The sequence below is a fragment of the Lucilia sericata genome, unplaced genomic scaffold (assembly GCF_015586225.1).
Source record: "Lucilia sericata isolate MDLA Ls3-8-SP2 unplaced genomic scaffold, ASM1558622v1 Contig002084F_arrow, whole genome shotgun sequence".
Taxonomy (NCBI): domain Eukaryota; kingdom Metazoa; phylum Arthropoda; class Insecta; order Diptera; family Calliphoridae; genus Lucilia; species Lucilia sericata.
In genome coordinates this window covers 38078-62500 of record NW_023995937.1, presented here as the reverse complement: position 1 = coordinate 62500, position 24423 = coordinate 38078, and the positions used below count along the sequence as shown (strand labels likewise).

The following is a 24423-nucleotide window of genomic DNA, read 5'->3' as shown; positions in this document are numbered from 1 at the left end:
CTTTTAATTTCTACAATATGTGTACCTACATATCGCTACAAGCCTGGCATAATCCAAAATTCGGGTTTCTTGAACTGAGGCCTACAAAACACGCGAAATACTAAAATCTTTCATATAGATTTATCAAATTTTTCTTTTTTCTTTTCTGTCTATTATTTTCGATGTGAAATCGATTTTTTATAAACGTAAAAACTAAACCCACGTTTTCGTGAATATTAGACGACTAAAAATTGAATTTCAATTTAGATGAGAAACATATTAACCTCAACTATCTGAATTTGGATTTTTAAAATCCCTTGATTTGTTTAAAAGTTATCAAAGAAAATAGTTAAATGTCATTAAATATTTATATCCATTTTTCTTGAAACTACTTTTTTGGATTATGCCAATCCTGTAGGGCGATATATTCTGGCTCCTTATAGATAGAGTAGTCAGGGGCTTAATGCAGTAACTCAAGATTGAAAAAAAATAATTTAATGTTCTGAAAATTTATAGAAGTAAACCGCAAAAAGTAAACGCAAAAGTAAACCTTATTTAAAATAATTACATTAAATTTTATGAAATTTTTTTGTTGGGGGCACATAAAATAAATTTTTAACATCGAATCGTGATATTGCCATAAATCTCTCAATTGTCTTGTTTTTTAATCTTAACTGAAGAGTCAAGGTTGGAAGATTTGTATGATGTAAAATTGAAAGTAAAAAATTAAAAATTTAAATTCTAGAAATTTCATTCCTAAAAATTAAAAAAAAAATATACATATATATTATAAAACATAGCTAATATTTTAGTTTTTTATGTTATTTTTGTATTTTTTTAAGATAAACTTGGAAAAAAAATGAAAAAAGTAGCGTAGGGAAAAATGTAGGGAAATTAAAAAGTTGGTGTAGGGAAAAAAGGGATTTTTTCTCATAAGCGTAGGGATTTCTGAAAAAAATCTCCTGGCATCACTGGTTGTAGCAGCAGTTGTTAGTTTACGTCTTTATTTGTTTGCTGTCATTTTCAACTTGCAACTTTGAAATATTGTTGTGTCAATTAAATTTTGTAGGAAAAAAAATGTGAACTACAATTGTAATATGTAGAACGGCAAAAAGAAATAAATTTGTACAATTAAAGTCATAAGTTAAGAAATGTTTTTTTTTTTTTTTCTTATAAATTCTTTGTAAAAGTCAAGAAAATTACAGTAAACAGAATTGTTCAAGTCATTAGTGATTATTCGGTAATGAGTTGTCAGTACAGAATAACTTATTTTTCAATAACCCTTACTTACCCGCTACATTACCGAGAAGTTATTATAAATTACTTGTAATTGTTAAACTAGTGCTAATTACTTTTCCTTAACTGCTTCGCTATGTAAATGACGAGTTTATAAGAAAACACTTGTAATAAATTTGTTCTTTCTTTTCACGAATTCATTATATCTTTTACATATTAACACAAAAAACTTTTTAATTGAGTGATTGTTATCATTTACATACAATATTGTATAACTTACAAATTACTTAATTATCTAATTGACAAAACTGTAAGGTTTTTTAATTAAAATATACAAGAGTAGTAATTATTTTTTGATAAAAAAAGTATGCGTAGGAAGCTAAAAAATTATAATTCAAGAAGTCTACGATTAATATTAATAATATTTTGTCATACGATAAGCAAAACATTGATATATTGGGTCCATATTGTGTTACAGAATAATCTCTTTAAAGTTCACACGAGAGAAGTAACAAATGAACCATAACTGAACTAGAACTAACTTAGATGTGAACTAGAACTGACTTAGACGTGAACTAGAAATGACTTAGATGTGAACTAGAACTGACTTAGACGTGAACTAGAAATGAGCTAGAATTGAATTAGAACTGAACTAGAACTGAACTAGAACTGAACTAGAACTGAACTAGAACTGAACTAGAACTGAACTAGAACTGAACTAGAACTGAACTAGAACTGAACTAGAACTGAACTAGAACTGAACTAGAACTGAACTAGAACTGAACTAGAACTGAACTAGAACTGAACTAGAACTGAACTAGAACTGAACTAGAACTGAACTAGAACTGAACTAGAACTGAACTAGAACTGAACTAGAACTGAACTAGAACTGAACTAGAACTGAACTAGAACTGAACTAGAACTGAACTAGAACTGAACTAGAACTGAACTAGAACTGAACTAGAACTGAACTAGAACTGAACTAGAACTGAACTAGAACTGAACTAGAACTGAACTAGAACTGAACTAGAACTGAACTAGAACTGAACTAGAACTGAACTAGAACTGAACTAGAACTGAACTAGAACTGAACTAGAACTGAACTAGAACTGAACTAGAACTGAACTAGAACTGAACTAGAACTGAACTAGAACTTGAACTAGAACTGACTAGAACTGAACTAGAACTGAACTAGAACTGAACTAGAACTGAACTAGAACTGAACTAGAACTGAACTAGAACTGAACTAGAACTGAACAAGAACTGAACTAGAACTGAACAAAAACTGAATTAGAACTGCACTAGAACCGTACAAGAACTGATTAGAAACTGAACAAGAACTGAACTAGAACTGAACTAGAACTGAACTAGAACTGAACTAGAACTGAACTAGAACTGAACTAGAACTGAACTAGAACTGAACTAGAACTGAACTAGAACTGAACTAGAACTGAACTAGAACTGAACTAGAACTGAACTAGAACTGAACTAGAACTGAACTAGAACTGAACTAGAACTGAACTAGAACTGAACTAGAACTGAACTAGAACTGAACTAGAACTGAACTAGAACTGAACTAGAACTGAACTAGAACTGAACTAGAACTGAACTAGAACTAGAACTGAACTAGAACTGAACTAGAACTGAACTAGAACTGAACTAGAACTGAACTAGAACTGAACTAGAACTGAACTATAACTGAACTAGAACTGAACTAGAACTGAACTAGAACTGAACTAGAACTGAACTAGAACTGAACTAGAACTGAACTAGAACTGAACTAGAACTGAACTAGAACTGAACTAGAACTGAACTAGAACTGAACTAGAACTGAACTAGAACTGAACTAGAACTGAACTAGAAACTGAACTAGAACTGAACTAGAACTGAACTAGAACTGAACTAGAACTGAACTAGAACTGAACTAGAACTGAACTAGAACTGAATAGAACTGAACTAGAACTGAACTAGAAACTGAACTAGAACTGAACTAGAACTGAACTAGAACTAACTAGAACTGAACTAGAACTGAACTAGAACTGAACTAGAACTGAACTAGAACTGAACTAGAAACTGAACTTAGAACTGAACTAGAACTGAACTAGAACTGAACTAGAACTGAACTAGAACTGAACTAGAACTGAACTAGAACTGAACTAGAACTGAACTAGAACTAAACTAGAACTGAACTAGAACTGAACTAGAACTGAACTAGAACTGAACTAGAACTGAACTAGTACTGAACTAGAACTTACTAAAAGAACAGCTTTAATCCCCTTAATAAAGGAAAATTATAAGTATGAAACTATCAATTAGTAATGTCTAGCGAGTTTTTTTTTAATTACAGTAATTTAACTGTAATCCTTAAAGTTTTGTCTAAGGACAATTTTAATTACAATGATTGACGTTTAATGCCAAATAAATTATTCTTAAAATAAACATTATTAATGCATTATTTTTATAACATACAATCAATACTATTTATTTTGAAATAAGTTATTTTATTTCTTTTTCTAATCCCTTCAAATTAAACTTAAAACAAATATTCTAAACATATCAATTTATAAAATAAATATTTATTTCAACGCTCCCACACGATTTTGTTAAACATTTTTACAACAACAAGAATAAAATTTAATTTCATTATGATATCACACACAACAAATAAAGTTTTTTTGAATTTCATTTATATTATACTTTAGAAACTTGCACACCTTCAGCTGAACTCTCTAAGGATTCATGTTTTAGGCTTGAACTTTTAAACTTTTTGTTTAAGTTATTTTTTTCATAAAAGTTTCTTTCACTTTGTAATGAAACTGTTTTTTTTAGTTTCGTCTTCGTAAAGTTCTCACACTCTATTAATCATTCAAAAATGAATGGATTTTTTAATAACAACTGCCACGCATTTCTATCAACCAACAACAACAAGAACGACAACAAAAATTAAACTATAAATTAAAATAGCGAATAAACAACAAGCAAATAATACCGTTACAAGGATAACAACTGACGTATAACTGTGTATACTACAAACGACTGACTGCTAAACTTTAGGGCAGGCTAAAAGCCTGTCTATACTTGCATACAGGCAAGCAATAGCGAAAAATAGAAAGGAAAGGAATAAAACAAACTAAACTAAAACGACAACAACAAGAAAGTGCAGCAAGTAATATGTATCTTAATAATAAAAGGACACACTGTTACACACTGTACTCGAATACAAACTGTATTACAAATACAAGTAACTTCTGACATATCGAGTAAATGTGAATAAAGATTAGGGTGTTCCTTTTTTTAAAAGAAAATAAATTATAAAGTCGTTCAACTGAAGATCTGCTTGACTAAAAATCTGTCTATAGTGTTCAATTATTGATATGTCAATAATTGCTTAAACATAGACCATATATTTTACAATAATCGTTCGACTTTAGGTCTGTCTATAGTCGTCCGATATAATATTTATCTATAGTTGGTAGATTATAGATCTTGTTTTATGTCGTTCGACTATTAATCTGTATATTATAGTAGAACTGAACTAGTACTGAACTAGAATTGGACTAGAACTGAACTAGAACTGAACTAGAACTGAACTAGAACTGAACTAGAACTGAACTAGAACTGAACTAGAACTGAACTAGAACTGAACTAGAACTGAACTAGAACTGAACTAGAACTGAACTAGAACTGAACTAGAACTGAACTAGAACTGAACTAGAACTGAACTAGAACTGAACTAGAACTGAACTAGAACTGAACTAGAACTGAACTAGAACTGAACTAGAACTGAACTAGAACTGAACTAGAACTGAACTAGAACTGAACTAGAACTGAACTAGAACTGAACTAGAACTGAACTAGAACTGAACTAGAACTGAACTAGAACTGAACTAGAACTGAACTTGAACTGAACTAGAACTGAACTAGAACTGAACTAGAGAACTAGAACTGAACTAGAACTGAACTAGAACTGAACTAGAACTGAACTAGAACTGAACTAGAACTGAACTAGAACTGAACTAGAACTGAACTAGAACTGAACTAGAACTGAACTAGAACTGAACTAGAACTGAACTAGAACTGAACTTGAACTGAACTAGAACTGAACTAGAACTGAACTAGAACTGAACTAGAACTGAACTAGAACTGAACTTGAACTGAACTAGAACTGAACTAGAACTGAACTAGAACTGAACTAGAGCTGAACAAACTGAACTAGAACTGAACTAGAACTGAACTAGAACTGAACTAGAACTGAACTAGAACTGAACAAGAACTGAACTAGAATGAACTAGAACTGAACTAGAGCTGAACTAGAACTGAACTAGAACTGAACTAGAACTGAACTAGAACTGAACTAGAACTGAACTAGAACTGAACTAGAACTGAACTAGAACTGAACTAGAACTGAACTAGAACTGAACTAGAACTGAACTAGAACTGAACTAGAACTGAACTAGAACTGAACTAGAACTGAACTAGAACTAAAGAACTGAACTAGAACTGAACTAGAACTGAACTAGAACTGAACTAGAACTGAACTAGAACTGAACTAGAACTGAACTAGAACTGAACTAGAACTGAACTAGAACTGAACTAGAACTGAACTAGAACTAAACTAGAACTGAACTAGAACGGAACTATAACTGAAATAGAACTGAACTAAAACTGAACTAGAACTGAACTAGAACTGAACTAGAACTGAGCTAGAACTAAACTAGAACTGAACTAGAACTGAACTAAAACTGTACTCAAACTGATCCTGAACCTGAACGTAACTAAAACTGAACTGAACTGAACATAACTAGAACTCAATTATAACTAAAATAGATTTATGCGGTAGATAATATTTATATTATTGTTAAATATAGTTGGTCTGGTAATGAAATTAAATTTGAAAAGTGTCTGTCCCCCTTAATTTATTTCCCATGAACTAATAATAAATGTCAGTCAAGACAAACACCACCTCGACCACCTGCATGAAGGTAAACATTTACCTAAGTGTGTGGGTGTAAGGCAAAACAACAAGAAAAGTAATAACGTCACAATTTTTGATGATACACCGTTAAATTTATAGTAAAATTTATGACATCTCTCAATGATGGTGTCAATGCTTAGGGAACATGGGGTGATATTCACGAATATTAATAAAAAAATTAGTAAAAGTGGTAAAAAATGAAGAAAATATAAAAATATATAAGCAATTTTTGGACATACTTGAACGACAATATGATAACCTATACCAAAGCGTACACCATGAGGTACTATTTCCTGTGATAGTTTCATCCTCATAGAATTTGTTAAAAAGATAAGTGTAAGGGACTTTATCAAACATGATTCTAAATAGGTAGCTATTCCTTTCCACTATAGTGTTCGTGTAGCGTTTAAAAAGTGTCTATAAAAATAAATAAAGAAAAAACTGACAACTATAATCGAACAAACAAACTGACAGACAGCAGCAAATATTGTATAAATTAATCGATTTTATACCAACACCAATCTGACATAAAATATTCATAAATAACAGGCAAATTAAATAAAATTAGTTTAACAACTCAGATAACTATAAATAAAGTACAATACTAGGGTAATTATGACAACAATTAACGCCTTAATATCTAGATTTTATGGACAATTACCTTTTTTGGACAAATTTGTAAATAAAAAACGCAACAGTAGAGATAGGTCTAGACCTCCTGACCAGCAGCTGGACAAAATGTAACACCAAAAATAGTATTAGTTGCCACAATGTGTAATTTTAACAAAAGATTACCACATATTATTATTACGTTTGTTTTTTCTTAGCTAATTAATTATAAACTTTTTTGTAATAGAAAACAAGGAACTGGTATTACTTTAACTTAATAGCATTGTTTAAAAATATATTTACAGATTATTTATTTAAACATTTCTTTTGTTGTATGCCTTTAATTATATTTAAATTTTTCACTTTTTTCTAATTTTATTCAATTTAACTTTTTCACTTTACATTTTTTTGCATTTGCCATTTTTCTTATGTAAAAATTTCGCTTCTCTCTTTGAACATAATTTTGTTTTTTATATTTTTTTCATTTATTACAAATCGTTGCTCTATTTTTATAAAAAAAAAATGTTAAATTTTTGTTGTTGCTTTAATTTATTTATTATTACAAAATATTTTTTATGCAAATTTGTGTATAAATTTTTTGTCTATGTATGACAGAGTCCTGCGCCGACAGATATTAAAGGAGGCGGCGACTGACACTAAATATGTCGGCGGCGGCTTAAAATCGACTGTAAGCCGGCTAAGTTTTCAACTACGTTTAGTTTTTAAATTTTCAACGATTTTAAATAAAAACGGAATCCGAGAGATCAGAAAGTGGAATTTTGGAAGCAAATATATTGTTTATAAGTTGTGTGAGAAATTATGCAGGGATGAATAAAAAATTCTTAAAAATTAAAAACAAATCCTCTCCAAGTTTTACGAGGATCTACCGATATTTAACCCTATCCTCCATATTAAACATCTTGCAGAAAATCAGTTTCTAAAAAATTTTGCATTAAGAAAATGATCAATAACGTAAAAACAAATATATTTTATTTGTTTATTTGCTAGCTATACCCAGTGTGCTGTGCTACCCTAAAAGCAATATAAATAAGAAATGATTTTTATGATTCTAACTACAATGGTTTTCCAGATATACATTTTGTTACATATGGGAGATTCCACGCAAATTTCGCAAATTATTCCGAACGTTAATTAAGATTTTAATTTAATCTATGAAAAATTTGAATAATGTAATTGTTTCTCAGATATACAAAATTTTGTATTTAATTCATATGGGAAGTGCCAAGCCCCCCCATTGAAAGTCCGCCCGTTATTCTCTAAATGTTCTTCAGTAAAATTTGAAGATTCTAGTTTCTCATATATACGAATTTTTCTATTTAATTCATATGGGAGCTCCCCAGATGAAAGCCCCCCAGATGAAAGTCCTCTCTTTTTTCTCCAAAATGTTCAGATGAATATTAAAGTTCTTCGTGCAAAATTTGAAGAATTTTGTTCTATTAGTTTCCCAGATAAACAAATTTTTGTATCTAATTCATATGGGAGGTTCCGCTCCCCTCAGAATTTTCTTTATTTATTTTATTCATTTATTTATTTAAGATTCAATTTTACAATTAAAAAAAAAAGAATTTTCGAGAAATTGCTTTAAATTAAATTTAAAATTTCGAGAATATTCTATAAAAAGTAAAAATTTCGAAAATATTATATAAAAAATAAAAATTTTAAAAATCTTCTATAACAAGGGAAAAATTTTAAATTAAATTTTAAATATCGAAAATATATAAAAAATAAAAATTTAAAAAATTTTCTATAAGAAGGGAAAAATTTTAAAAATTCAAAATGAAAATTTTCAAGAATTTTCTATAAAAGATAAAATTTCGAAAATTTTCCAAAAATTTAAAAAATATTCTATAAAAAGTGAAAATTAGTTAGTTTAAATCTATGCCCATGATTATTTATTGCGATTAGTTTGTTTTTTGATTACATTTACACACCTCATCAAAAACCCTGTAATAAGTGTTGCAATTTTTCGTACTACGACTAACTCGACAACCCTATAAACTGCGACCAACTTCAGTCTATTATCGACAACGCAGCAATTAAGAACAATGAATTTATAAAGGAGTGTGAAAATAAGCAATTTCCCAAGGAAAAAGCAAGAATTTTACAAGAAAATTAGTGAATTTTAATAAAATACAGTGTAAATAATATAATACAACAGAAATAAACTTGAAAATTTGTGATTTTAAACCCCAAAACAACTAAAGAAAAAACTACGGAAATTTTTTTTAGAAAGTTCATACAAAGCAAAATAAAAGAAAAAAATTGCTTGTGTATGCGATGGACTAAAAAAACACACACACACACACAGACTTCAATATAAAGTGTAGTGATAAATAACACAAAAAATAATAACAAAAAGTGCTAAAACAAAAAAAAAAAAATATTTAGTACTTTTTATAACTCACCTTTTTTGCTTTTGTTTCTAGAGTAAACACAAACAATTATATTGTTTGTGAATGGCTGCTCTTTGTAATAAACTACAAAAACTACAAACAATTAAAAAAACAAACAATAAATTTGCAATAAATAGTTTAAAAAATAGATTTAGTTGTAAAGAAAAACAATTGATTAAAAAACAAAATCTTGTTTTCAAGCAGCCATCTTTAATTTTTCCACTAAAAAACAACAACAACAGCAAGACAAAAGCAGTTAAAGCAACAAGAACTAGTAGAATAACAACAACAAGTAAAACAGTGACAACAACAACAGCTATAACGATAACATAGCAATAAATCCCACCACAGCACAGTAATAATAATAACAACAAAAACAAATAGTGCGTGCGTGTGTGCATATGTCAAAAATTCTGTGTTGTTTTTTTCCAGTTTTATTTTTTGCTCATGTTTTATTGCGTTTTTTGTTTTCGTGCTCTCCATCTACTAAAAATTGATTAAACTCACCACTACAATTACAAGACTGCTGTTGGCTTTCTTTTATTTTGTGAAATTCTCCACCTTTTCTATTATTACATTTCATTCATATACAATACCAACAGAGAAGAAGTTTCCCAAAAAAAGAAGCAAATAATAAAAAATAGATGAAAAACCCTAACGAATTTGTATGCTAAAAGAAATTTTAAAATTAAAACGCAGTTTTAACTTCGTGTTACAGAAAAGTTATTATCCTTTAAAATTGCAAATTTTTAAATGAAATCAATAAGAAAAAATTCACTAAATTTTAAAAATTAACAGACAAAAAAAGAAAAACAATTTGTGTTGAAGAAATCAATAAAACTTTTATTTTTTTTTGTAAAATTGTGATAATTATAACAAAAAAACGAATAGTGTATAAAAAATATTATCAAGGAAGGAGAACATTGACTGGAGAAGTTAACAAAAATGGAAATTGCCTTAAATTCAGACACACCAGGAGGTTTCAAACATGAAAATGGTAAATATTCTATAATAAATTATACCTATGTTTTATTGAAATTTTATTGAAAATTAATAACGGCAAAACATCATTTTAATAATTCTTGTTACATCTTGTGCATATCAAATATCTTAAAATTTTCTCATATTGTACAAATTTGTGTTGTTGGTAAATCTTGTGTGTATTTATGTACTTACTAGGGGGTATATTTTATTTCAGTCCATTTTTAATGCAAATATTTGTTAGAATATTTCTTGTTCAGTTCAGTTCTAGTTCAGTTCAGTTCTAGTTCAGTTCTAGTTCAGTTCTAGTTTAGAACTAGTTCAGTTCTAGTTCAGTTCTGGTTCAGTTCTAGTTCAGTTCTAGTTCAGTTCTAGTTCAGTTCTATTTCAGTTCTAGTTCAGTTCTAGTTCAGTTCTAGTTCAGTTCTATTTCAGTTCTAGTTCAGTTCTAGTTCAGTTCTAGTCAGTTCTAGTTCAGTTCTAGTTCAGTTCTAGTTCAGTTCTAGTTCAGTTCTAGTTCAGTTCTAGTTCAGTTCTAGTTCAGTTCTAGTTCAGTTCTAGTTCAGTTCTAGTTCAGTCTAGTTCAGTTCTAGTTCAGTTCTAGTTCAGTTTCTAGTTCAGTTCTAGTCAGTTCTAGTTCAGTTCTAGTTCAGTTCTAGTTCAGTTCTAGTTCAGTTCTAGTTCAGTTCTAGTTCAGTTCTAGTCAGTCTAGTTCTAGTTCAGTTTAGTTCAGTTCTAGTTCAGTTCTAGTTCAGTTCTAGTTCAGTTCTAGTTCAGTTCTAGTTCAGTTCTAGTTCAGTTCTAGTTCAGTTCTAGTTCAGTTCTAGTTCAGTTCTAGTTCAGTTCTAGTTCAGTTCTAGTTCAGTTCTAGTTCAGTTCTAGTTCAGTTCTAGTTCAGTTCTAGTTCAGTTCTAGTTCAGTTCTAGTTCAGTTCTAGTTCAGTTCTAGTTCAGTTCTAGTTCAGTTCTAGTTCAGTTCTAGTTCAGTTCTAGTTCAGTTCTAGTTCAGTTCTAGTTCAGTTCTAGTTCAGTTCTAGTTCAGTTCTAGTTCAGTTCTAGTTCAGTTCTAGTTCAGTTCTAGTTCAGTTCTAGTTCAGTTCTAGTTCAGTTCTAGTTCAGTTCTAGTTCTTGTTCAGTTCTAGCTCAATTTTAGTTCAGTTCTTGTTCGGTTCTGGTTCAGTTCTACTGCAGTTCTAGTTCAGTTCTAGTTCAGTTCTAGTTCAGTTCTAGTTCATTTCTAGTTCAGTTCTAGTTCAGTTCTAGTTCAGTTCTAGTTCAGTTCTAGTTCAGTTCTAGTTCAGTTCTAGTTCAGTTCTAGTTCAGTTCTAGTTCAGTTCTAGTTCAGTTCTAGTTCAGTTCTAGTTCAGTTCTAGTTCAGTTCTAGTTCAGTTCTAGTTCAGTTCTAGTTCAGTTCTAGTTCAGTTCTAGTTCAGTTCTAGTTCAGTTCTAGTTCAGTTCTAGTTCAGTTCTAGTTCAGTTCTAGTTCAGTTCTAGTTCAGTTCTAGTTCAGTTCTAGTTCAGTTCTAGTTCAGTTCTAGTTAAGTTCTAGTTCAGTTCTAGTTTAGTTCTAGTTCAGTTCTAGTTCAGTTCTTGTTCAGTTCTATCTCAATTTTAGTTCAGTTCTAGTTCAGTTCTGGTTCAGTTCTAGTGCAGTTCTAGTTAAGTTCTAGTTCAGTTCTAGTTCAGTTCTTGTTCAGTTCTAGCTCAATTTTAGTTCAGTTCTAGTTCGGTTCTGGTCAGTTCTAGTGCAGTTCTAGTTCAGTTCTAGTTTAGAACTAGTTCAGTTCTGGTTCAGTTCTAATTCAGTTCTAGTTCAGTTCTAGTTCAGTTCTAGTTCAGTTCTAGTTCAGTTCTAGTTCAGTTCTAGTTCAGTTCTAGTTCAGTTCTAGTTCAGTTCTAGTTCAGTTCTAGTTCAGTTCTAGTTCAGTTGTAGTTCAGTTCTAGTTCAGTTCTATTTCAGTTGTAGTTCAGTTCTAGTTCAGTTCTAGTTCAGTTCTAGTTCAGTTCTAGTTCAGTTCTAGTTCAGTTCTAGTTCAGTTTCTAGTTCAGTTCTAGTTCAGTTCTAGTTCAGTTCTAGTTCAGTTCTAGTTCAGTTCTAGTTCAGTTCTAGTTCAGTTCTAGTTCAGTTCTAGTTAAGTTCTAGTCAGTTCTAAGTTCTAGTTCAGTTCTAGTTCAGTTCTAGTTCAGTTCTAGTTCAGTTCTAGTTCAGTTCTAGTTCAGTTCTAGTTCAGTTCTAGTTCAGTTCTAGTTCAGTTCTAGTTCAGTTCTAGTTCAGTTCTAGTTCAGTTCTAGTTCAGTTCTAGTTCAGTTCTAGTTCAGTTCTAGTTCAGTTCTAGTTCAGTTCTAGTTCAGTTATAGTTCAGTTCTAGTGTAGTTCTATTTCAGTTCTATTTCAATCTAGATCTGTTCTGGTTTAGTTCTAGTTCTAGTTTAGTTATAATTCAGTTCTAGTTCAGTTCTAGTTCAGTTCTAGTTCAGTTCTAGTTCAGTTCTAGTTCAGTTCTAGTTCAGTTCTAGTTCAGTTCTAGTTCAGTTCTAGTTCAGTTCTAGTTCAGTTCTAGTTCAGTTCTAGTTCAGTTCTAGTTCAGTTCTAGTTCAGTTCTAGTTCAGTTCTAGTTCAGTCAGTTCTAGTTCAGTTCTAGTTCAGTTCTAGTTCAGTTCTAGTTCAGTTCTAGTTCAGTTCTAGTTCAGTTCAGTTCAGTTCTAGTTCAGTTCTAGTTCAGTTCTAGTTCAGTTCTAGTTCAGTTCTAGTTCAGTTCTAGTTCAGTTCTAGTTCAGTTCTAGTTCAGTTCTAGTTCAGTTCTAGTTCAGTTCTAGTTCAGTTCTAGTTCAGTTCTAGTTCAGTTCTAGTTCAGTTCTAGTTCAGTTCTAGTTCAGTTCTAGTTCAGTTCTAGTTCAGTTCTAGTTCAGTTCTAGTTCAGTTCTAGTTCAGTTCTAGTTCAGTTCTAGTTCAGTTCTAGTTCAGTTCTAGTTCAGTTATAGTTCAGTTCTAGTGTAGTTCTATTTCAGTTCTATTTCAATCTAGATCTGTTCTGGTTTAGTTCTAGTTCTAGTTTAGTTCTGGTTCAGTTCTAGTTCAGTGCTAGTTCAGTTCTAGTTCAGTTCTAGTTCAGTTCTAGTTCAGTTCTAGTTCAGTTCTAGTTCAGTTCTAGTTCAGTTCTAGTTCAGTTCTAGTTCAGTTCTAGTTCAGTTCTAGTTCAGTTCTAGTTCAGTTCTAGTTCAGTTCTAGTTCAGTTCTAGTTCAGTTCTAGTTCAGTTCTAGTTCAGTTCTAGTTCAGTTCTAGTCAGTTCTAGTTCCGTTAGTTCAGTTCTAGTTCAGTTCTAGTTCAATTTTAGTTCAATTATAGTTCAGTTCTAGTTTAGAACTAGTTCAGTTCTAGTTCTATTCTAGTTCAGTTCTGGTTCAGTTCTGGTTCAGTTCTGGTTCAGTTCTGGTTTCAGTTCTGGTTCAGTTCTGGTTCAGTTCCGGTTCAGTTCTAGTTCAGTTCTAGTTCAGTTCTAGTTCAGTTCTAGTTCAGTTATAGTTCAGTTCTGGTTCAGTTCTAGTTCAGTTCTGGTTCAGTTCTGGTTCAGTTCCGGTTCAGTTCTAGTTCAGTTCTAGTTCAGTTCTAGTTCAGTTCTAGTTCAGTTCTAGTTCAGTTCTAGTTCAGTTCTAGTTCAGTTCTAGTTCAGTTCTAGTTCAGTTCTAGTTCAGTTCTAGTTCTAGTTCAGTTCTAGTTCAGTTCTAGTTCAGTTCTAGTTCAGATCTAGTTCAGTTCTAGTTCAGTTCTAGTTCAGTTCTAGTACAGTTCTAGTTCTAGTTCAGTTCTAGTTCAGTTCTAGTTCAGTTCTAGTTCAGTTCTAGTTCAGTTCTAGTTCAGTTCTAGTTCAGTTCTAGTTCAGTTCTAGTTCAGTTCTAGTTCAGTTCTAGTTCAGTTCTAGTTCAGTTCTAGTTCAGTTCTAGTTCAGTTCTAGTTCAGATCTAGTTCAGTTCTAGTTCAGTTCTAGTTCGGTTCTAGTTCAGTTCTAGTTCAGTTCTAGTTCAGTTCTAGTTCAGTTCTAGTTCAGTTCTAGTTCAGTTCTAGTTCAGTTCTAGTTCAGTTCTAGTTTAGTTCTAGTTCAATTCTAGTTCAGTTCTAGCTCAGTTCGAGTTTAGCAACCACTTACTCTATAATATATAAGGCTTCCTGGATAGCAATAAGCTCATAATTCATTTAACCGCTCTTTTTTCGTTCCTCTCTTATATCTCGAAAACCACTTTGTATTAACAAAAAATCAAGAAAATTTCATCAAATTTCGATATTATGCAAACAAATATTTTTCTACAGAATTTTCTAAAAATATTTCAATGCCTGAAATGAGTCATCACCAAAAGCTATAGGCAATTTCATTCAAAATTGTAATCTATTCAGAAAACTATATATTAATTAGTCATACAACCTTCAGATGACTCATTAAAACCGATTTCTATTAAAAATATTTTAATTATCGTTGACAACAAAGATAAAAACAAAATTTGTCTTTGTTAGAGATCTAGCAAAAAAATATATTTAATATTATAACGAAATAAAAATGTACTAAAAAAATTGCAGTTTCTACACAAAATTAAAAGATTTTTTATAATTATTAAATAAAAACTAACTTTTTCTATTTTAATCCTTTACAGCTATAGCCTCACAAAATGGATTAGCGCTCCTAGCATCAATTACGCTTAAAAATGCACTAAATATCAATAATAATAACAACAACAACAATAATAATAATACTACTAGTAAAAATAATAACAATATCAATAAAAATAACAACAATCATTTAACTTTGAATCACAATAATAAAAACAATATCAATAAACATCATAAAACACCACAACAACAGCCACAACATGGTTTTATTTCAACATCAACATCAGCAATTGCATCGTCATCATCATTATCATCAACAACGTCGTTGTCAAATTCAAATACTTCAACAACAACTACAACAATACAAACACCACATTTACAACAAATACAAGAACATAAAAATGTATTTACATTTACAGCAGCCGGTCTACAAGCTTTAACAGCCACAACTATATCAACAATTAATACAGAGATTGGAGCAACTGCTGTTAATCAAACACTACAGCAACAAACAACAACAGCACTAGCAACTATTGCTGCATTATCCTCTCATAATAGCCACAACAATAATAATACCAATCATCATAATAATTCTTTATCAACGAATCATCATCAGACAAACAACAAAACCTCTAGTGCAAAAGATCCTACTGTAGCTTTATTAGAAGCCTTATCTATAAAAACAAATAAGAAACAACAAAATGTTTCAACACAGCAACAGCAAATATCAGCTAGTACAGCAACAACAACAACAGCAGCACAACAACAACAACATACGGCTGTAGGCAATGGTGGCAATAACAATACAAATACAAACACTAATAATAACAATAACAATGGCAACAATGGTGGTAATGGCAACAGCAATAAAAATAATTTTAGAATTCCGTCCGATATACTTGATGATCTGGCCAGTCGTTTTATAATTAATGTTCCCGATATGGAACTAAGTAATCTAATACGTATATGCTTTCAAATTGAACTGGCTCATTGGTTCTATTTGGATTTCTTTTGCGCATCGGAAGAGGAAAAAAAATTACAACCATGTGGTATTAAACAATTTGCTCTGCAATTATTTGAGGTGAGTTTTAAGTTTTTATATCTTATTCTTATTCTTCATTTAATTTTTCTTTAGTTTACTTCATTCAATCCATTAAATTGGAGCAGTAAAATGAAATAAAAAGAAAATAATATGTGAAAGTTTAGGTCCGTGGATAGGGGGTTTTAAAGATTTTATTTAAACTAGACTATAGAATAGACTAGACTGGACTATATACTAATAAAATAAACTATAGATTAGACTTTTTATTGGACTAAAGACTAGACTATACACTAGATTATGTACTACACTAAACTATAGGATACACAAAACTATAGACTAGATTAAATACTACAGTAAAGACTGAACTATAGATTAGACTATAAACCGGACCATAAACTTGGCTATAAACTAGACTATAGACAAGATTATAAACTAGATAATAGACTATACAACGGACTAGAATATTGACTGGGCTATAGACTAGACTATGGACTACTCTATAGACTATAAACATAACTATAGCCTAGACCATAGATTACACTATAGATTAGACTATAGACTACACAATAGAGCAAACTGTAGACTAGACTAAATACTCGACTACAGAGTATTCTATATACTAGATTGCAGAATAGATTATAGACTAGACTGTAGATTGGACTATAGACTAGACTATAGATTAGACTAGAAACTAGACTAGAAACTAGACTAGAAACTAGACTAGACTATAGACTAGACTATAGACTAGACTATAGACTAGACTATAGACTAGACTATAGACTAGACTATAGACTAGACTATAGACTAGGACTATAGCCTAGACTATAGACTAGACTATAGACTAGACTCTAGACTAGACTATAGACTAAACTATAGACTAGACTATAGACTAGACTATAGACTAGACTCTAGACTAGACTATAGACTAGACTATAGACTAGACTATAGACTAGACTATAGACTAGACTATAGACTAGACTATAGACTAGACTATAGACTAGACTATAGACTAGACTATAGACTAGACTATAGACTAGACTATAGACTAGACTATAGACTAGCTAGACTAGACTATAGACTAGACTATAGACTAGACTATAGACTAGACTATAGACTAGACTATAGACTAGACTATAGACTAGACTATAGACTAGACTATAGACTAGACTATAGACTAGACTATAGACTAGACTATAGACTAGACTATAGACTAGACTATAGACTAGACTATAGACTAGACTATAGACTAGGACTATAGACTAGACTATAGACTAGACTATAGACTAGACTATAGACTAGACTATAGACTAGACTATAGACTAGACTATAGACTAGACTATAGACTAGACTATAGACTAGACTATAGACTAGACTATAGACTAGACTATAGACTAGACTATAGACTAGACTATAGACTAGACTATAGACTAGACTATAGACTAGACTATAGACTAGACTATAGACTAGACTATAGACTAGACTATAGACTAGACTATAGACTAGACTATAGACTAGACTATAGACTAGACTATAGACTAGACTATAGATTAGACTATAGACTAGACTATAGACTAGACTATAGACTAGACTATAGACTAGACTATAGACTAGACTATAGACTAGATTATAGACTAGACTATAGACAATACTATAGATTAGACTAGACTATAGACTAGATGGCCTCAGGTAGGTGGCCTCCGGTAGGTTAGTGGTTGGTGTTCTAGTCTGGTAGACCGGAGGTGGTGGGTTCGATTCCCACCTGAGGCACTGGTTAAGGAGCGCACAACAGACTAGACTATAGACTAGATTATAGACTAGACTATATCCTCTAGACTATATCCTATAGACTAGACTATAGACTAGACTGTAGACTAGACTATAGACTAGACTATAGACTAGACTATAGACTAGACTATAGACTAGACTATAGACTAGACTATAGACTACACTATAGACTAGACTATAGACTAGACTATAGACTAGACTATAGACTAGACTATAGACTAGACTATAGACTAGACTATAGACTAGACTATAGACTAGACTATAGACTAGACTATAGACTAGACTATAGACTAGATTATAGACTAGACTATAAACTAGACTATAGACTAGACTATAGACTAGACTATAGACTAGACTATAGACTAGACTATAGACTAGACTATAGACTAGACTATAGACTAGACTATAGACTAGACTATAGACTAGACTATAGACTATACTATAGACTAGACTATAGACTAGACTATAGACTAGACTATAGACTAGACTATAGACTAGACTATAGACTAGACTATAGACTAGACTATACTAGACTAGACTATACTAGACTAGACTATAGACTAGACTATAGACTAGACTATAGACTAGACTATAGACTAGACTATAGACTAGACTATAGACTAGACTATAGACTAGACTATAGACTAGACTATAGACTAGACTATAGACTAGACTATAGACTAGACTAGACTATAGACTAGACTATAGACTAGACTATAGACTAGACTATAGACTAGACTAGACTATAGACTAGACTATAGACTAGACTATAGACTAGATTATAGACTAGACTATAGACTAGACTATGGACTAAACCATAGACTAGACTATAGACTAGGCTACAGACTAGATTATAGACCTGACTATATACTAGATTATAGACCTGACTATAGACTAGACTATAAAGTAAACTAGGCTATAGAATTGATAATAGACTAGACCATAGAATAGGCTAGAATATAGACTAGATTAAACTGGGCTATAGAATAGACTAGACTATAGAATAGATTATAGACTGGACTATAGACTAGATTAGAAAAGGCTATTTACCAAAATATAGGTTAGACAGTAGACCATACTATAGGCTAGACTATAGATATATTTTTAAGTTTTATATTTTTATTAATAGTTTTCCCTTAAAATTTTCAGCACATCCCATTCCTACGCCACCATTTATCTTCTATAGATAAAATTTTGGAAGATTGGAAAAATTACAAATTATCCGTGCCCACCTATGGAGCCATTTTAATATCTGAGGATCTCAATTATTGCCTTTTAGTGCAATCATATTTTGCCAAAAGTTCATGGGGTTTCCCCAAAGGAAAAGTTAATGAAAACGAAGATCCGGTACATTGTGCCACAAGAGAGGTAAAACAGCATCTTAAATTCATAAATAAAATTTGCAATTATTTGTTAACTTTTTTCTCTTTTTCACTTTTAGGTTTATGAAGAAACCGGTTATGATATCACTGAATTAATTGTACCAAATGATTATATTGAGGCTGTTATCAATTATCAATACACTCGTTTATATATTGTACGTGATGTTTCGTTAGAAACGAAATTCTCACCACGCACTCGTAATGAGATAAAATGCTGTGATTGGTTTCCCATTGATTCGCTGCCTGTCAATAAAAATGATGCCATATCAAAACCTAAATTGGGCATAAATGCCAATTCCTTTTTCATGATCATGCCATTCGTTAAACGTCTCAAAAAGTGGGTCAACGATAAACGTAATGGTGTCGAGACACGACGTAAATACTCAGGTGGTGGTTCACCAACATCCACATCACCCTTGACCACCGGCATTATGATGAATGGTGGTGCTGGTCAATTGAAATCCAGTTGTAAGAAACAACAACATCAACAAAAACGTAATAATTCAAATAATTTTAATGATGATCTAAATGCCTTAAATAATGCTGCTAATAATGGTGTTAATGCAACAACAACAACAGCAACTACTATGACAACAGCAGCAGCAGCATTATCTGCATCTTCCTGTGGTAATAATACAAATGCAAATGTTAATTGTTCAAATTCGAATTCAAATCGTTCTAAAAGACAACGCCATAAATCAATGGGTGATTTGGATGGTATTAAATTAAATAATTTTAATAATACTAATAATCAAAGTAATTCTAAGACGACAAATAATAATAACAACAACAATAATAATAATAATAATTGTGGTTCAACAACATTATCATCAACAACTACAACGACCACTGCAAATAGTGGTGGTAATAATAATAACAATAATTGTATTAATACAAACAATCAAAAACGTCATTCAAAAATTGTTGCTGCTGGCAGCAATGTTTCCAACAACAATACAAATAATGGTTGCAATAATAATAATAATAATAACAACAGCATTAATTGTGGTAACAATTCATCGTCATCATCAAAACGTCAATTGTTCCATAGCCAAAGTCAAACAAATAATTTACAGCAAAATGGAGAAAAGGTGAGTTTTTTATTTATAATAAATATTTACATTTTTATCAAGAAAACTCTAGATCTCTAGCTCAAGAGTTAAAACTATTCAATCGATAGTTCAAGATTTTCCTAAGAGAAGGTTTTCGTAACAGAAAACGACATTAAAGAGATTTTACAAATAAAAAATGACTTGTTTTCTCTAAAAAGTGCTTTTCATAGAAGAGCTCTTTAGTGGAACCCCCTGGTTCCAAAGCTCTTATCGCTAATTTTATTTGAAAAGCTTCGTTATTAAAAGCTTTTAAATAATGCTTTATTATTAAAAGCATTTCAGAAAGCTTTATTATTAAAAGCATTTCATAAAGCTTTATTATTAAAAGCTTTTATACAAAAAGCTTTCAAATAAAGCGTTTTTCAGTTAGTTCGGTTCTAGTTCGGTTCTAGTTCAGTTCTTGTTCAGTTCTTGTTCAGTTCTAGTTCAGTTATAGTTCAGTTCTAGTTCAGTTCTAGTTCAGTTCTAGTTCAGTTCTAGTTCAGTTCTAGTTCAGTTCTAGTTCAGTTCTAGTTAAGTTCTAGTTCAATTCTAGTTCAGTTCTAGTTCAGTTCTAGTTCTGTTCTAGTTCAGTTTTAGTTCAGTTCTAGTTCAGTTCTAATTCAGTTCTAGTTCAGTTCTAGTTCAGTTCTAGTTCAGTTTAGTTCAGTTCTAGTTCAGTTCTAGTTCAGTTCTAGTTCAGTTCTAGTTCAGTTCTAGTTCAGTTCTAGTTAAGTTCTAGTTCAATTCTAGTTCAGTTCTAGTTCAGTTCTAGTTCTGTTCTAGTTCAGTTTTAGTTCAGTTCTAGTTCAGTTCTAATTCAGTTCTAGTTCAGTTCTAGTTCAGTTCTAGTTCAGTTCTAGTTCAGTTCTAGTTCAGTTCTAGTTCAGTTCTAGTTCAGTTCTAGTTCAGTTCTAGTTCAGTTCTAGTTCAGTTCTAGTTCAGTTCTAGTTCAGTTCTAGTTCAGTTCTAGTTCAGTTCTAGTTCAGTTCTAGTTCAGTTCTAGTTCAGTTCTAGTTCAGTTCTAGTTCAGTTCTAGTTCAGTTCTAGTTCAGTTCTAGTTCAGTTCTAGTTCAGTTCTAGTTCAGTTCTAGTTCAGTTCTACTTCAATTCTAGTTCAGTTCTAGTTAAGTTCTAGTTCAACTCTAGTTCAGCTCTAGTTCAGTTCTAGTTCTGTTCTAGTTCAGTTTTAGTTCAGTTTTAGTTCAGTTCTAATTCAGTTCTAGTTCAGTTCTAATTCAGTTCTAGTTCAGTTCTAGTTCAGTTCTAGTTCAATTCTAGTTCAGTTCTAGTTCAGTTCTAGTTAAGTTCTAGTTCAGTTCTAGTTCAGTTCTAGTTCAGTTCTAGTTCAGTTCTAGTTCAGTTCTAGTTCAGTTCTAGTTCAGTTCTAGTTCAGTTCTAGTTCAGTTCTAATTCAGTTCTAGTTCAGTTCTAGTTCAGTTCTAGTTCAGTTCTAGTTCAGTTCTAGTTCAGTTCTAGTTCAGTTCTAATTCAGTTCTAATTCAGTTCTAGTTCAGTTCTAGTTCAGTTCTAATTCAGTTCTAGTTCAGTTCTAGTTCAATTCTAGTTCAGTTCTAGTTCAGTTCTAGTTAAGTTCTAGTTCAGTTCTAGTTCAGTTCTAGTTCAGTTCTAGTTCAGTTCTAGTTCAGTTCTAGTTCAGTTCTAGTTCAGTTCTAGTTCAGTTCTAGTTCAGTTCTAATTCAGTTCTAGTTCAGTTCTAGTTAAGTTCTAGTTCAATTCTAGTTCAGTTCTAGTTCAGTTCTAGTTAAGTTCTAGTTCAGTTCTAGTTCAGTTCTAGTTCAGTTCTAGTTCAGTTCTAGTTCAGTTCTAGTTCAGTTCTAGTTCAGTTCTAGTTCAGTTCTAGTTCAGTTCTAGTTCAGTTCTAATTCAGTTCTAGTTCAGTTCTAGTTCAGTTCTAGTTCAGTTCTAGTTCAGTTCTAGTTCAGTTCTAGTTCAGTTCTAATTCAGTTCTAATTCAGTTCTAGTTCAGTTCTAGTTCAGTTCTAGTTCAATTCTAGTTCAGTTCTAGTTAAGTTCTAGTTCAGTTCTAGTTCAGTTCTAGTTCAGTTCTAGTTCAGTTCTAGTTCAGTTCTAGTTCAGTTCTAGTTCAGTTCTAGTTCAGTTCTAGTTCAGTTCTAATTCAGTTCTAGTTCAGTTCTAGTTCAGTTCTAGTTCAATTCTAGTTCAGTTCTAGTTCAGTTCTAGTTAAGTTCTAGTTCAGTTCTAGTTCAGTTCTAGTTAAGTTCTAGTTCAGTTCTAGTTCAGTTCTAGTTCAGTTCTAGTTCAGTTCTAGTTCAGTTCTAATTCAGTTCTAGTTCAGTTCTAGTTCAGTTCTAGTTCAGTTCTAGTTTCAGGTTCTAGTTTCAGTTCTAGTTCAGTTCTATTCAGTTCTAATTCAGTTCTAGTTCAAGTTCTAGTTCAGTTCTAGTTCAAGTTCTAGTTCAGTTCTAGTTCAGTTCTAGTTCAGTTTCTAGTTCAGTTCTAGTTCAGTTCTAGTTCAGTTCTAGTTCAGTTCTAGTTCAGTTCTAGTTCAGTTCTAGTTCAGTTCTAGTTCAGTTCTAGTTCAGTTCTAGTTCAGTTCTAGTTCAGTTCTAGTTCAGTTCTAGTTCAGTTCTAGTTCAGTTCTAGTTCAGTTCTAGTTCAGTTCTAGTCAGTTCTAGTTCAGTTCAGTTCTAATTCAGTTCTAATTCAGTTCTAATTCAGTTCTAGTTCATTTAGTTCAGTTCTAGTTCAATTCTAGTTCAGTTCTAGTTAAGTTCTAGTTCAGTTCTAGTTCAGTTCTAGTTCAGTTCTAGTTCAGTTCTAGTTCAGTTCTAGTTCAGTTTCTAGTTCAGTTCTAGTTCAGTTCTAGTTCAGTTCTAGTTCAGTTCTAGTTCAGTTCTAATTCAGTTCTAGTTCAGTTCTAGTTCAGTTCTAGTTCAATTCTAGTTCAGTTCTAGTTCAGTTCTAGTTAAGTTCTAGTTCAGTTCTAGTTCAGTTCTAGTTAAGTTCTAGTTCAGTTCTAGTTCAGTTTCTAGTTCAGTTCTAGTTCAGTTCTAGTTTCAGTTCTAATTCAGTTCTAATTCAGTTCTAGTTCAGTTCTAGTTCAGTTCTAGTTCAGTTCTAGTTCAGTTCTAGTTCAGTTCTAGTTCAGTTCTAGTTCAGTTCTAATTCAGTTCTAATTCAGTTCTAGTTCAGTTCTAGTTCAGTTCTAGTTCAATTCTAGTTCAGTTCTAGTTCAGTTCAGTTCAGTTCTAGTTCAGTTCTAGTTCAGTTCTAGTTCAGTTCTAGTTCTAGTTCAGTTCTAGTTCAGTTTCTAGTTCAGTTCTATTCAGTTCTAGTTCAGTTCTAGTTCAGTTCTAATTCAGTTCTAGTTCAGTTCTAGTTCAGTTCAGTCAGTTCTAGTTCAGTTCTAGTTCAGTTCTAGTCAGTTCTAGTTCAGTCTAGTTCAGTTCTAGTTCAGTTCTAGTTCAGTTCTAGTTCAGTTCTAAGTTCAGTTCTAGTTCAGTTCTAGTCAGTTCTAAGTTCAGTTCTAGTTCAGTTCTAGTTCAGTTCTAGTTCAGTTCTAGTTCAGTTCTAGTTAAGTTCTAGTTCAGTTCTAGTTCAGTTCTAGTTCAGTTCTAGTTCAGTTCTAGTTCAGTTCTAGTTCAGTTCTAGTTCAGTTCTAGTTCAGTTCTAGTTCAGTTCTAGTTCAGTTCTAGTTCAGTTCTAGTTCAGTTCTAGTCAGTTCTAGTTCAGTTCTAGTTCAGTTCTAGTTCAGTTCTAGTTCAGTTCTAGTCAGTTCAGTTCTAGTTAAGTTCTAGTTCAGTTCTAGTTCAGTTCTAGTTAAGTTCTAGTTCAGTTCTAGTTCAGTTCTAGTTCAGTTCTAGTTCAGTTCTAGTTCAGTTCTAGTTCAGTTCTAATTCAGTTCTAGTTCAGTTCTAGTTCAGTTCTAGTTCAGTTCTAGTTCAGTTCTAGTTCAGTTCTAGTTCAGTTCTAGTTCAGTTCTAGTTCAGTTCTAGTTCAGTTCTAGTTCAGTTCTAGTTCAGTTCTAGTTCAGTTCTAGTTCAGTTCTAGTTCAGTTCTAGTTCAGTTCTAGTTCAGTTCTAGTTTAGTTCTAGTTCAGTTCTAGTTCAGTTCTAGTTAAGTTCTAGTTCAGTTCTAGTTCAGTTCTAGTTCAGTTCTAGTTCAGTTCTACTTCAATTCTAGTTCAGTTCTAGTTAAGTTCTAGTTCAACTCTAGTTCAGTTCTAGTTCAGTTCTAGTTCTGTTCTAGTTCAGTTTTAGTTCAGTTTTAGTTCAGTTCTAATTCAGTTCTAGTTCAGTTCTAGTTCAGTTCTAGTTCAGTTCTAGTTCAGTTCTAGTTCAGTTC

The 24423-nt window shown here is 31.6% G+C and overlaps 1 protein-coding gene across 4 annotated transcripts in view; it reads left to right on the top strand.

The window, feature by feature from the left end:
• Nucleotides 1-8824: 8824 nt before the first annotated feature.
• LOC119613360 (putative uncharacterized protein DDB_G0282133) overlaps nucleotides 8825-24423 on the top strand; it is a 28032-nt gene continuing 12433 nt past the window's right edge. The window contains exons 1-5 of one of the 4 annotated variants that reach the window (XM_037969376.1): nucleotides 8825-8957; nucleotides 9247-10210; nucleotides 14839-15875; nucleotides 18771-18989; nucleotides 19063-20094. In XM_037969376.1, coding sequence (XP_037825304.1) covers nucleotides 10159-10210; nucleotides 14839-15875; nucleotides 18771-18989; nucleotides 19063-20094 — 2340 coding nt within the window. In that variant the 5' untranslated portion in view covers nucleotides 8825-8957; nucleotides 9247-10158. Of the gene's footprint in view, nucleotides 10211-14838; nucleotides 15876-18770; nucleotides 18990-19062; nucleotides 20095-24423 lie in introns of all 4 variants that reach the window. The other 3 variants (XM_037969379.1, XM_037969378.1, XR_005232226.1) reach the window with 3 other exon arrangements.